This window comes from Cyprinus carpio, chromosome B1, assembly GCF_018340385.1.
Source record: "Cyprinus carpio isolate SPL01 chromosome B1, ASM1834038v1, whole genome shotgun sequence".
In the NCBI taxonomy this organism is placed as follows: domain Eukaryota; kingdom Metazoa; phylum Chordata; class Actinopteri; order Cypriniformes; family Cyprinidae; genus Cyprinus; species Cyprinus carpio.
In genome coordinates, this window is record NC_056597.1 from 19,583,317 (window position 1) to 19,599,426 (window position 16,110).

The 16,110-nt window shown below is 35.2% G+C and overlaps 1 protein-coding gene across 1 annotated transcript in view; it reads right to left on the minus strand.

Annotated features, from left to right (window-relative positions):
• Positions 1–15,851, minus strand: part of LOC109101436 (voltage-dependent T-type calcium channel subunit alpha-1G-like) — a 77,918-nt gene extending 62,067 nt beyond the window's left edge. The window contains exons 1-2 of the mRNA XM_042715976.1: positions 15,519–15,851; positions 13,575–13,888 (exon numbers count right to left, since the gene is read on the minus strand). Of these exons, the coding sequence (XP_042571910.1) occupies positions 13,575–13,855 (281 nt within the window). The 5' untranslated portion in view covers positions 13,856–13,888; positions 15,519–15,851. The remainder of the gene's footprint in view (positions 1–13,574; positions 13,889–15,518) is intronic.
• Positions 15,852–16,110: the final 259 nt, after the last annotated feature.

Here is a 16,110-nt window from a genome sequence, read left to right on the forward strand (position 1 = left end):
AATGGGATTAAATATGTATGTAAAAATTTACTAGCAATTTCTGGATGAAAATTGTTTCAAAGTATTTTTTTTCTTTTTTTTTCAGTGCCTGTAAGAACTTCACATGCTGTTAAGGTGTGATTTTGGCTTGTTCTTCCAAACAGCTTGGCTTCAGGATGTTCAGGTTAATAGGATGAAGATTATGCAATGTGCACATTCAATGTCACAGAGTCTCATTTGGACGGAGATCAGGTTTTGACTTTGTAGAACGTTCCCCTTCTTAAAGCGTTCCAAGTTTAATCTGGCTTTGTGTTTGGGGTCAGTGTCCTGCCGAAAAACAAACCTTGTTCCAAACTTCAGTTTTTAGCAGCATGAAACAGGTTCTCTATGGCTGCATTTACACTGCAGCTCTTGATACCCAAATCCGATTTTCTGACTATATCCGATTTTTTTGACGACCTGCTTACATCATCTTTTAAAAGTGACCCGTATCCGATTTTTGCATTTACACTATACACTGCTGAAACTACCAAATGTAGATGTTCTGACCCGGAAAAGGAAGTAAAACAGCACGAAATTCAATGGATGCAGATGCAAATAAAATTATACAGTGTTTTGCTTTCCACAATATTTTGAAAAGTCAAAAAAAAAAAAAAAAAATCAACAAAACATCTCGTACGGCGGAGAAAAAAGTGCTTAAACCATGCCTCCCCATATCTCGTGAAATGTCTTCAAACACGGATTTATTTCTGCAACAACCCTGCATTTTTGCCTGCACTGTCTCTTCGCCCCAAAGACTTAAAAGACATGAAACCTCCGCATTGCTCCACTGTGTGTATCCTTCTTCCTCCATCGCGCCTATAATAAGTCATGTGATCTCAGTTGGTGGTCTCCACCTTAGTTAACGTCACTTTTTTAATGACGTACGACTCGCATTTACTGGGGAATATCCGATTTGTCTGCTTACATGGCACACGCAAATGCACGTATCCGATTCATATCCGATTTATTACCACATATGAATGAGGCCTGAATCCGATCTGAGAAAATCGGAATCCATGCGGTTTTTTTCTGCTTACACGGTCACCGGTCATATCCGATCTGTGCCACATGAGCGGAAAAAATCGGAATTGGGCCACTTGAACCATGCAGTGTAAATGGGGCCTATGTTTTGCAGAATCCAATCTTTCTTTTCATTTAACAAGATGCCCCAGTCCCTGCTAATGAAAGGAAGCCCACAGCATGGAGCTACTGTAGGCCGGTACAGTGTCCTTTGAGGTGTGGGCAGTAAATTTGTGCCATGTGTAATGCTTTGCTCTTGGTCTTGTTTTATCATAAAAGCTTTTCCCCACATTGCAAATGGGTCACTTGAACGCTTTTTAGCCAACACCAGACATGGCCCCAATTTACACATCTGTTGTACAATATCTTGAATTTGTATGGATTTGGATAAAATACCATCCACAACACCTGTTCAGGAAAGGACCATCGCAGATTAACCAAAGGTGCAGTTCACCACATTAACTACAAACATGTTCCAGTAACATTGGACAACCAGAAAGGTTTTTAGGGATGCACCAATAAATTCTGGCTGATGTCAAATAGGGTTATTGTAGCTTACTAAAACCGAAACCAAAATTAAAACATTTTCAGAAAATATATAAATAACTCTAGTGAAAAATAAATATACTAAAATGTATTTGAAATACATTTCTTTCATGATAAGTATATTACAAATACATTTACATATTTATTAATAAAAATACCTCGCAATTGTACTTTTAGTTTACTAAACTGGTATAATTCTGCTGAATTGGAACAACTAATTTTGTACTTAATGCAATTTATCGTGTGGAAGTAGTGCTGAAGTCCAACTATACTGAAGTATGTGATATACTGAAGTATGTTTGATCATGCCTAAGTGGAACTATTGCAAGTATACTTCAGGTACACTTTACATATCTTGCATTTGTTATTCAAAGATCATACAGTCCTCATCAATATTAACATTAAAACACATTTTAGGCTTAATATTTAGAAATGTTCATTGTGCACATAGTACTCCAAATAAAGTTAGATTTAAACTGTATTAATATATATGTTATATATATTGTTTTTTTAACTAGGAAAAAAAAAAAGAAAGAGCCGCATTATTTTTCAAAAAATAAAAATAAAATAAAATAAATTGTAAAAAAAAAAAAAGTAAAATAAATTCTTATTTTAAATTTTTTCATGTAAAGAAGATGTTTCAGCCAATGACAAATAACTGAGGAATAGACAATATGAAAACAATTCTGTACTATTTTGTTAATAAATAAATCCAAAATAAAATAAAATTAATTATTTTAATTAAATTAAATTATATGAATTTAGGCATCACACCATTGTTCTCTATTATATGAGAAATAGCTATTCATTTTAAGATTTGATAAAAAATCTATTACTAAAAATTGCATTGAACACTGCTAATAAAAATAGGTAATTAAAAATTATGAAATATTATCTATATTAACTATAATAATAAGTCACATTGGCATAGTCACCACTGATAATCTACTCCTCACTGTAGTTAAGAAAATTTAGTCTTTGAAGCTGCTTTGTAACAATGTATATTTTTGAGCCACACACACACACACACACACACACACACACACACACACAAAAGTGAGCATTACAGTAATCCAAATGCAAAAATAGAACAAGCAAGCACATCTGATGAAATAATCATAATTTTTTTTTTTTTTTACAATATGTGTCGATAATAATGTGTGTCTAATTTCTTTTTAACAAACTTCTTTTTGTGAACGTTCATGGTGCAATCCTTACAATAAATCAATATCCTGAGTTATTGTTATTTTTTTAAAAATATGTATATTAAAGAAAACATAATTTCAACATGTATATCAGATAAAAAAGAATTGATGGTCAGAACTTGAAAGACATTTTATCTTTGACATTACAGCGGCACGATAACAAACTATAATCTGTGATCAAATGCTTGAAAAGGAAGGAAAAGCAGGCAACTAAAACAAAAGTCCAACCTGTGAATTTATGATCAATTGACATTAAATCACAATTAACCAAAATGACAGAGCGCAAAGCCTCAAATGGGCACTGGAGAGTCAGCAGCGGTCTGTCTAATGTGGTCAGACAAAGCAAAGCAGAGGAGTGTGGAGTTATTGATCCGTGACAGGCCGAGAAACTGGAGAGTGATCGATCTGAACAAGACAGAGAGAAAGAGCGAAAAGAAGAGAAATAGAGAGTGAAAGAGTGGGGGGAGGAAATAGAGCGATGAATAGAAAAGAAAGATATCTGGTGGATTGTGTACACTAAAATAAACAAGGGCTTTTCCAACCATCAGAGCAATTCAAACTTGCATCAAAATCCACTATAACAATTTAATAACTTTTATTATCCTAATTATACATATATGTATTAATATATGTGTGTGTGTACAGGCATTTTTGTTATATGCAATTGAATTTGATTAATATATCAGTATCATGTACTTACAATTAAAAGCTTTTATTCAGTTGATGTAGTCCTACTAAATACATCTTTCTCCAATGAAAAAGATTTACTGTAAGATGCTGCATTTAAGACATTAAAAACTCTTTCCATTTGATTTTCAACTAGCTACAGTTTTTCCACAATAACAATTTTGTAGCATCAATTAAAATCCATAAAACACACACACATACATTACAACTCAAACTCATCAGCACACACACGGACAAAAGCAATTACGCATTCAATTTACTCTAATTTACCATAAAACTAATATTTCAGGTGTAAAGGCGAATTAGCTGAAGTCTGTAATTATCTGACATCATTCCATTAAACCGCAGCTATCCCGATTGGACTAACACATCAGCTATTAGATTAAAACCTCTCTATAAACCATTAAGCCCACGATGGCTTGTGATGCTGCTTCAGGATGAGCACTAGGGACAAAGAACAGAAAGGCATGGAGAACACATGGACAGAGCGAACGGTGGGAGACGGGGAACCGTGCCGGCAGCGTGTTGCAGTTCTTTAGAGGTGATTGACGAAACACAAGGTGATAGAGGCAGAACGCAGGGAAATGAAGGCTAACTTGCCCTCACCAGCCTCACAGATTCGGCCACTGACAAACCATGCTTGTTGGATTATGAACTGACAATCAAAATCAAATGTTAGAGGGAAAACTTTCAAAATAAAATTACATCAAACTGTTTTGCAGTATAAACACTTATAAGTCCCTCCCTCAAAATGCTGAGTCAGCCAATCAAATGTGGCAGAGGCTTTAGGGATGGAGTGGGGTTTTAGCTCATTTGTTGCCTGGCAACCAGGTGCTTTCCAAGGAAGGGTTGATCCCTAAGAGAGACCACAGATAGTGCTGTAATATAGCGCAAACCCCCTGCTTCCTCCTGACTAACTCTTATGTCCACCCACCTGCGTACACACACACACACACAGATACACCGGTCTCACCTCACAGGAATCTGTCAGCACTCTCACTAGAATCACCAACAGAGACGGCCCCTTGGGGGCTACACACTTGGTACATGAGTTAGTGATTATGGGCTACTCGCTTGGGATTTCTTCAGCTTTTAGTAGAAAAACACTGTTTTCACCTGTTTTCTGTGTACATATCCAAGTTGGCCCCTACCTTTAAAGGGACAGTTCACCAGAAACTACATTTTTATCAACCGCTTACACACAAAATCTTTACTTTTCACAAAATTTCTGTAACCTGAAACAAAAACACCACAACCACACACCAAATCTGCAAAACCATACACTAATTCTCTGCCTTTGTCTCTGACTTTTTGCAAAACACAACACACTATTCTCTATGTAGCACACAAAAATCTAACAGGAATTAATATTATGGCAAAGGCATTTGTAAATGTTTGCTTTTGAGATGTGTTTGTGATATTTTGAATGCAGTGCTTCATTTTGCAAGAGATGTGAGGCATTTTGTATTTTGTGTGTGCAATTCTCGGATTTGTGTGTAAAGTTCTGAAAAAAGAGGCAACGTTTTGGAAAAACTGTAAAAGCCTGCAGTTCCAAACCCCTATGACTCTCCTTATCCTGTAAAAAAAATTATTTGACATTTTATAATGCTGAATTATGGATCAATTGAATGGGTCTGAGAATTGTGGGGAAGTTGTGGGCTAGTGGTTAGAGCGTTTGACTCCTAATCCTACGGTTGTGGGTTTGAGTCTCTGGCCGGCAATACCTTGACTGAGGTGCCCTTGAGCAAAGCACCAAGCCCCATACTGCTCCCCAGGTGCCGCAGCATTATTGGCTGCCCACTGCTCTGGGTGTGTGTTCATGGTGTGTGTGTGCGCACTTGGATGGGTTAAATGCAGAGCATGAATTCTGAGTATGGGTCACCATACCTGGCTGTATGTCACATCATGTTTTTTTTTTGTTTTGTTTTTTTATTCTAATCTTTTACTTGGAAGTTTTTTTGCAATTATTATTTTCTGAGTGGAAATTGTTTTATTATAAATCCTACACCAGATTTATTTATTTTTTATATGAGAATTTTGGCCTGTTTTATTGCCTAACAAGTGGAAATTTGAGGTCAATACGTCATCCATACTATGGGTGTACTGGACTTATTGGACTACATGTGTTTTTTTTTTATCATGCGTAAGCGTTAGTTCTAGCAGAACACGTTAGTCAAGCTTGCATCAGCTGACTTTCAGCTGATCCCCATCTACCTATAGGAATACATCACCTATCTAAGCATTCATATATAAGTTTTTGCATCGCTCAATAACTAATTACCCTCCTCCATCCCCAACTCTTCCTCTGTCAGTCAGGATTCATCCTTCTGATTCTCCTTTGAATCAGACTAATTCTAAATGTGTACATTAAATTATTGAACTTTAACGATATCTGCAATACATTTATGTTGGTTCTGTTCTGTTTACCCTGGAGGGTTATCGCTGCTCTCCCTGCTCTTATCCATGCTACGCTACATGGAAGCGCAGGGAGTTCTTGCCCAGAACGGAACCATACCGCCAATCCAAATTGTATGTTAATTGTCAGTCATCTTTGACGATAGTGGTCCTGACAGAAATAATTTTTATAGCTTAATTTGTTCATGTTCAAATGTTAAACCATCAAGCTTTTATTTTGGAGAAAACAGTAGGGAGCTCTTGTGCGGAACAAGTTATATGCTGGGCTATGTTACGATACACAAAATTGACAATTTGGTTTTGAAGTCACGGTCTAGTACATTTCAGTACAGCAGGGGAAAAACAAAACATAAAATTGCTTCTTTTTTTATTAAAAATTGGTTTACTGAACAAACTATGGCTCTATCTATGACTGCAACACACTCTTTGTACTTCAGTGTATCGTTCTGTTGTGAATTAGGGAAGAGATCTGAAGACATTTGAAAGCAAAATATTTCAGCAAAATGCATATTTTAGCACTGTTTGCTACGCATTTGCACGTTGGCGCTCTCTGCACTCTGTAAAGTTTAACAGAGACTTGCTTGCTATCAGGGCAAGCATTTATGCAAAATAAAAATCCTAATAAACAGAAAATTTACCATTACATCCGTATTAAGCTACTTAGGGCTTGAGGTTTGGAACAAAAACCAAAAGATATGTGCAATAATAGTAGTGATGTTTGCCCTAGCACGTGCATCCAATTACCCAACAAATTTTTGATGTTTGGACCAATGTCTGGTCAGTAAATTACCAAAATATATTTCATGCAATTAAATGAGATGTACATCAAATTGCTGGAATTAAAACACTATTTTACATGTGAATGCCATTTACTAAGCCAAAGACTTGAAAAATCGCCTAATGAACTGACCTGGGTGAGACTGTATATCAGTTAATCTGTCATTGCGACCACAATTTCGCGAAACAAGGGTAATGAATTCTTTAAGACCCAAATAACACAACACTGTCATGATAATATCCTGTCAGTAGATCATTCTGCATGATTAATTTAAATTGTACACAAAAAAAAAATTATTCTTTTTCAAGTGTTACGAAGGGTGTCCAAGTGAGTTAAAAGTGCAAATTAAACACCAGCGTCACAGTAGAAAGCCTTTTTGTTTCATATTAACAAGAGCTTGTTTTATGTATTTATTTATTAAAGGGAGAGAGTGGCAGTGTGCAGCTAATGTCGCCTAGAGCTTCATATTCAGCCTCACTGTCCGCGGCTCTTGCTGGGTCAGTGTTTGCGCTCGTGTGTGAGTGTGGCAAGGTACTGACACAATACTCAAACAGGGCATACCCATGGTGACGTTACCGTAGCAACCATCCTCTTCCTGCTGACAAAAGAAGTTAAACTGTGTGTGTGTTGTGAAGTGCACAAGTACATCCTGATTTTTCCTGTGATGTTGTCTGCATGCATTCAGCATTTTATATCTCAGAAAGTACACAGGCTGCAGCGACTGTCAGATCGTAAGCATAAATATCGCAGAAAGATACACACACGTTCATAAAACAAGCCCCCGTCTCCAGTCTGGGTGTGTTCAGGCTGGACTGATGCTAGCTGACAAGGGCGTTACATCACCGAACAACACAAATCTGTCTGTCAAGAGACAGTGGAGAAGAGTGATTTTCCCTGTGGCACACTGGACACTGGACAGAAATTAGGCTATTTGAAATAATCAAAAAAGATTCCAGGAGTTTGGATTTACTGGTGCATCATGTGTCATATGACATATCACATTCGATTCTCTATTTTCTTTGAAGACATGTTTATTTGTGTAGGGTTCACCTTCACTCTAACTTAAATAATATATATATAAAAAAAAAGTGAAGGTAAATTTAACACTTTTAAAGTAGTGACAAATGATCTATCTATCTATCTATCTATCTATCTATCTATCTAAATATCTATCTATCTATCTATCTATCTCTCTCTCTCTCTCTCTCTCTCTCTCTATATATATATATATATATATATATATATATATATATATATATATACTGTATATATATATTTTTTTTTTTATAAAATTAAAAAAAATTTAAGGAATAAAATGAAATTCATCAAAATTAAGAATGTTGATGATTATAATAAGAACAAATATGTGCCATTGGGGTTAAATGGGAAAAAAGTTTATTTGACGCATTCAGAAGACCAGCCCCCTTCATTACTGTTGCTATTTCCAGCTAGCCATGCCACCCAAAAAACAAACACCAGATTCTCAAACAGTAAAAAATACATCGAAAAACAAAAAACATCACTTCAAGAATTAAACAAAGTCTCAGCTTTCAAATTTAGTTATTTTTTAAATTCAAACAATAAATACCATTTTGTGGCTCTTTAATGTGTCAATACAGATTACTGTAGTGCCTCAATCCAAGCGGCACGTGAACCGATCATCTCTTCCTCTTTAGTAGTTATAGCATGAAATAAACATGAATGAACATCAGAAGGTATCTTGTTTCAACTGCAGAAAGATGTCAATACACACCATTTTTCATGTTCAAGTCCGCCAGCATTAATCTACTCTCTGGTCTGGTTTGTCTGTCAGACAAAAATGGCAGATTTGTGCATTATGACTGGTCGGATCGCCGGTCAATCAAACTCCCTGCAAAGGGTCAGAGAGCTCTCGAATTTCATCAAAAATATGCAAATTTCTGTTCCGAATATGAACAAAGGTCTTACAGGTTTGGGAACAACATGAGGGTGAATAATTAATGACAGAATTTTTATTTTTGTGTGAACTATCCCTTTAATTTGTGGAAGGGTTTCAAACCTAACATTTTTAATTTGACTTATCATAGCCATTGGAAAATAGATTTAAATAATTTTTAAGATTTAAAAAGCAAAGGCTACTGTTATTTATCATAAACAATATTACAGAACATGCTCAATCTTATAACAATTTTAATTCCAATAAACTTCACATAAACTCAATAATAAATGTCTTTCGTTTGCTTTTATTAATGAGAAAAAAATCTAAATGTTTTAGTCTTTGTCATTACTATTTGCTATTCTGTTTAATCAGAGTAAAAAGTCTATTTTTTTCACGTCATAATGTATTTTACAGATCAAATTTCATGCTAAATAAGTAATAAAATCACTTTTTAAAACATTTATTATCTATATTTTCACAGGTATACTTAGTTGGCTGATCTCTTTTACTTCACAGAGCCGAGTTTAAAAGGTGGGCAAATAGCACAAGCATATACTGTAACGCTAGCAACCGGAAGAAACGAAAACATAATCGAAGCCATTAATTACACCAATTATATTAATGCAGTACACATTTAATATTGATTGCTGAAATTCCCTTTTATTCCATTTGTATATTTAGAACAAGCAACACATTATATATGATATAAAATCTACAAACAGAAATGCTCCAAATGTTAATAATTGTCTGGAACAGTCAGGATTTTCTTTATTTTTTCTGTCATTCTCTGTCAGTGTTCCTTTCCGACTTCATCACTTCCTCTCCCTTCTCTCTCGGTCTAAGGCGGATGAACTCTGAGCTTACATTAGTGACTCCCGTTGTCTTGGAAACCAGTACCGTTACCCTGACAGTGATGACAAGCACCTGTAACCCCGGAGATTCATTAGAGACAGTAGCCATGGAGTTCACCAATCAGTGAAGTTTTTGCACCAATGTCATTAAGAGTTTCCTTGGGGACTGTGTCTGTGTGTGTGTATATATATATATATATATATATATATATATATATATTTATGCATGTACTCTTGAGATATAAATGCCGTCATATCCCCCTAGAACATAATGTCATCACCTGACATTCCATCACTTTCTCAATGTCTCTGTTATCCTCATGGACATACAGTCACACACATACACACAGGTATTGGCGAGCTCTGGCTTGTTATTTCTGTTTAAGTGTATTCGGGCTTCCCGTGGGATTGCCTTTGCAATTAAGGAATAAAACACACATATGCACACAGGAATCCAGGTTTCAATTAACACATATAACCCATCACATATGGGATAAAACAATTGAAAACCTGTCAAATATAACACTAGAAGCTCACAGTGTCACATATGCATGCTCTGATATGCTGGTTATCTTAAGCATTCATGCATTATACCTGTATATGTGTGCGTTTAGTTCAATAACCTATAGTAAATGTTTGATTTCTCAGTTTATGAATGTTTACTGTGATTTTTATTGCGGGTTTAGAAACACATGTGCTTCTTTAAGGTCAGTGGTCTTCAATAATTAGTGATACTTTTTAATGACATCACTAATTCTATAGTGTAACAGTCGGGTTCCAGAAGCAAAAATCTGACTCATTTTCTCCATAGGGGGATTGATTTTTAACGAACTTACAAACCGTTAAAGACAGACCTACTGTGAGCTATGAGGTTTTTAATCGATGACATATGTTTTTGCTGAAGCCATATGTGTACATTACTTTATCTTGTTTTTGAAATAATCATGTTTAACAGCAGAATTCCTGGTGCAAAACTGCATTACCCATGATTCTGCAAAAAAACACCACCAATCTGAGACAAGAAAAGCGCACTACAAGAACATTTTAGCACCTGCCATCTCTGATGAAGCACTGCAAATGTTGTAGCTTCCTAAACAAAATATATTGTTTCTATATATAATCAACATCTTTAAATCCTTAGTTTTATATTTCTTTATCATTTTTAATTCAATTATGTCTTTCGCAATGTTTCATAGGATTATAGTTCTTTCCCTTGTGACTGTACCTTTTGTCCAATTTTCAAATAGCCTACACTTTTGCTTCAAATCATCATTTGTATTGTTGTGATGCACCTTGTAGCTGTTTGGTTATGTGGTTTATGGCTTATAACAAAGACTTTTTAAAAAATCATTAAAATACGTCCAAGATCAAGTCTGCCGAATATGGTTTGCAATCTCTTGCTTACACTTATTAAATACTAAAAATGTTAAAGCGATAGTTTGAATTTTTATTTACTCATCCTCATATCATTTCAGATGACACTCTGTTATTTTTGGGTGAACTATCTTTTCAAAAAATAATTGCTTGTTAAGTAATGGTGTGCTATTGCATTAGTCTTTTGATTTTATTTACTGACAGACAACAACAAATGGGGGTGGGGGGGTAATCTTTTTCAGTCTGCGGAATGGACATATTATATTTCAAGTTCGAGATTTCACTCTTCCTCATATATCAAACCATGAATCATTCATTCAGTGAATAGTGAAAGAGCGAAAAAGTCAGCATTTTTGGACAAATGTGTAAAAGATTTATTTTTTTTTTATTTTTTTTTACATAATACATGAGATGAGCTCAAATGTTCTTTTTCCACATTGACAGCTCATCTATGCTGCTGTACGGGAAAGTCTCTCTAGGTATCATGTTGAAGCTTACGTCATTAATATAGTAAATATTGTAGGTATTGACTGGCAACTGACTACACGGTCTGAACAAACAGAGTAGATCTCATCACTTTAAAACGATAGTGTGGACAGTCAATCATAATGATCGGATTACAGTGCAGTGAGAACAATGGCATACAGACCCCTTTGATATTGGCTAATTATTAATCACTTAGCAACCATCATCCCAACCTGATTCAGAACCTGACAACCATTACATTCATTCAGAAAATGTTAACATCTGTGCATTCTACAAATACACAGTGAAGAGAGAGTTCACCCCAAAAAATAAAAATTCCTTTTCATAATTTATTTACCCTCTAGTTGTTACAAACTTGTATGAGTTTCTTGTTGACCATAAAAGAAGATGATTTTTGAAGAAAATGGGTAACAGTTGATGGACTCTATTGATTTCCATAGTATGGGGAAAAATAATATGGAAGTCAATGGGGACCATCAAATGTTTGGTTACACACATTCTTCAAAATATATTATTTTGTGTTCAGCAAAAGAAAAAATAATTAACAGGTCTGAAAGAGTGAGTAAATAATGACAGAATTTTCATTTTTTGGGTGTACTATCTCTTTAATATTTTCAACCACACACACATCCTCATAACTGTGTCCTTTTAAGATGTTCCCTTTAGAAAATAAATCGACAAATGCTTCACAACCTGGGAAGTGCATGAAATCACACACAATCACACTTTCACGTCTCATGGTTAACATCAAAGGGCATGAACGGAGACATGAGATGCACATACTCACTCACGGGGAAGACCAGCGGTTACGTAACGCGGCCAAATTGCTTTGTTTCTCTGCTGTGAGTCAAATAATGTCACTAAAGGGACAGAGTTACACTACTATGGTAATTTCTAGGGTAATCCTTGTGAGATATGCACAGACTTGAGTTATGAATATAATTTTTTGTGTCATAACTTTATGCACAAGAAAAGCTCCCTGGATGGAATTTATGACGCAACATGGAGAATTCTCTCGTAATTTTTTTCTTCGCATACAGGCTGCCTTGCCTCTCTAAGCCCCTTAAGAACTTAAGAAAATGCAATACATGACAATTTTGATGATTTTTTCATTGCACAGAGGGGAGAAGCAGGTGAACAATACAGGCAAACCATGCTGCATGCAGCAATTATTCATCAGTGCGAGGCTGGCTCACGGCCACGGTGAACATCACCATGTGAGAGGGACAACAATGAATAACTGAGACACAAACAAAAGCAGTTCTCCACCCAGATATAGACTGAGAGGGAGAGGTGTGCTAACAGCACAGCATGTCTAATTGCCAGTGTTTAATTACTGTATACTGTATAAACAAACAATATGATTATTGCTTTAAGGGGCTTTTTGTACCTTACATGAAACTGAAATGCCTTTTGTTGTATAAAGGTAAAATTATTAATTTTAGATTTAAATCATTAATAAACTAAAAAATGTTTAACCTTTGCAGTATTTTTATATTACTCTATTTGCAAATTTTTTGACTATATATTGATGGTGACTAATATACAGTACATAGTATATAATATTTAGTTAATATATAGAGAAGGTGATGGTTCTTAGAGCTGTTTACAGCTGATCTGAAACTGAAAATTACTGTAGTAATTATGTTATTTATCAATTTAATAAACAAAAATACATAAACACTCCAGTATTTTGTATTCCTTTATTCAATATTTAGTGTATATTCTACTATAGACTATATTTTGACAATTAATATATTGCATATAATATATAGTTGATATATAATGAATATGATTATTCTCAGGCTATTTATAGCTAATTTTTAAACTGAAAATTACTTTTGCTTGAAACAGGGCTTTTTATTTTATTCTATTTTATTTTATTATTTTATCAGTTTAATTAATAAATAAGCAAAGAAAATAAATAAACTTCACAGTATTTTTAGTTCACATTATTTATTGTATACTCAATTTGCACAATCTTTGACTATATATTGACGATAATATAGTATTTTATATTTAGTTAATAAATATGATTATTTCTATCTTTTTCGAACTATTTTTTATTTTTTTATAATGCATAAACTAACAAAAAAAATATTTTACTTTATTTGTTATTTAGGATTGTTATTTTTATTATTTTTGACTATATACTGATGATAAAGTTTTGTACTATTTCATTGTAAGTGCTAATACTGCAAATGCAATTTCTTTCAAGCCAAAATACCATCCTAAATTGAAAATAAGTGAGGGCACACACATAGAAAGGATATGGGCTGCACACAAGTGCAAGGCACCAGCTGCGGGGTCGTGTGCTCTGGTGAAGCCAGAAGAACACCACTGGTGCAAGGGATGGATATGGAAGCTGCATATTCTCCTTCACCTCTGCCACGCTGCCAGTGGACTCCCAAGATGCTCCGCCACTTCCAGTAAGGCCACCGGGCAGGTCCTCTGCCTCCTCGAGGCTTGTGCCATCAGCCAGAGCCGGTGCAGTGAAGCTGGTATGGGCCTGAGCCGGCCACAGGGATGGTTCTGTGCCCTCACCAGTGGTCATGATGATAGAATGGTGGCCAGCAATTCGACCCTGCTGATGGGAACGTCACTCATATACCAGTCCTCCATCCTAAGAATATTTACTTAAGCACATTATGCATTCAGCTTTCTCTGCATAGGAATAGGGTTAGGCCATCTAAAAAATCATTTACTCGCCCTCGTGTTCTTTCAAACCCACTTGACTTTGTGTTCCACGGAAGGGTTAGTCACAGCTGATTGTGTAAAAACCTCAATACATATAATATGCTAACTTATTAAGAAATAGAAAGTTCCTTTAAAAAAAGGTTAAGTCAGAGGAACATCAATCATGCTCTCTGTTTGTTCCCATTAAGGCCATCACTAGAGTGGACCCTGCAGTAGGGTTTTTAGATGTCCATACAGAAAGTGCTGGCAACCCTATTTTTTTGTCTGGATTATTATTATTACTTTTCATGCCTTATAATGTAATCTAAAGACCAAACTGTAAATCATAGAAACTTAGAAACATAAACTTTGGAATTAAGGCCAACTGCTGTGCAAGTAATACAAATTGCACAAACTGGACTCTTGTAGCACAGTACAGCAAATGAAGAAATAAACAAATCCTGGGTTGCTTGGTTATATTTCATTAACTGTTTTTGAAATAAGGTCTATCATCTTGGAGTCTATAAGGTTTAAAACATACTTGGAAATATATACATTAATAATGAAACTTTCTATATCGGGAATCTCTGCTGGAGCGTAAAACTGTCGATAAAAATACTCCTTCAGGAAGTTCAGAGAATGTATTTTGAGATTATCATGTCTTGTTTTATTGGCAGATTTTTTTAATAACTAATTTCATTATTTTATTTCCCTTTTTCTAACATTAGACTTTCAAGTTTCTTTCAAGAGTAAACAGTAAAACTTTTATTAATACCAATGTAAAAAGAATTCAAAAAATGCTTTTAAATTACCCACACCATATATGATAAAAATATCAATTTTAAAGACAATTCATGCAATTGTACAGTAAAATAGTGTGAAAAGGCTACAGTAAAAACCTGTTAACTAGTAAGTTACATAACACTAGGTGTAGGCTAGGTCGACATATATGAGAATTTTACTGTAAAAAACTGTATTTTACAGGTTTAATAAAGTAAAACGAAATAAATAACCTACATTTACCTTTAAATAATACTGAAAATATGCTTTACATGTTTGAAAAGTATGAACAATCAAGGGAATTCCCAGAATATTTCCTGCCCAAAATGTCATGTTTATATGTTTGTATTTCATTCTCGTTTAACCTCTTTTGTTTTAACAGTGATGCCCACATACTTTAACAATTTATGTTATTCTGTTATTGTTTTTAATGCATATTTTAGTGTCATATGTGTTAGATCGACGTTATTTTGTGTAACACTAATACCTGTTTCCATGACATATGATTATTATTGTTATCACATCAAAGTCATTATGTGGCCTTCCATTGTCCCGTCCTTGTTATTATCATTACATTAGAAAACAGGCTTAAATAGTTTGGTAAATTACATCATTTTACCATACTGTAAAATAGCTATGAAGTCAACCAAATATGCCATTCCCTACTGCTTGCAAAATCGTCACAGCATTTTATACGTTAAAGTTCTGCCAGTTTCTCACAGTAAATTGAAGCAAACGTTTTTACAGTGTAGTTTTCTTACCGTGTGTGAAATGACAGCACGTTCTGGCTCATGCTCTCAACTGCGGCTCCCAATCCCACATAAAAATAGTCCCATCAGGTTCCTTCTTCATGAAAGGATCCGAGAAACAAGGATGATGCATAAAACTCTCAGTTACATCTGCTGTAGGAAACTCCGTGGTTTAGGAAACTCCGATAATTCTCCGTGAAAAGCGCGAGGGTCAGCGCAGCGCGTCTTGGCTCAATTGCCTCAGAAGCCTGAAGTTTCTACTGGACGCGTGACGAGCTCTGTGTCTCGAGGAGAGGAGAACTCCTCTTCGCTCTCTCTCTCTCTCTCTCTCTCTCTCTCTCTCTCTCTCTCTCTCTCTCTCTCTCTCTCTCTCTCTCTCTCTCTCTCTCTCTCTCTCTCTCTCTCATCAGAACAAACGCGCGTCGTCCACAGCAGCGCAGTTTATTTCTTCCGGAAGAAAGTGAGATGTAGAGGACAGGGATTCCCCCAGGAACAGGTCCAGATTCAGGCAAAACATTTAGCTTCTTTTACGCTCTCCCCTGACGGCATACATTTGCCTTAAAGATCAGATTTATGTTATTTTGAGTGCACAGTTTCATAGGAT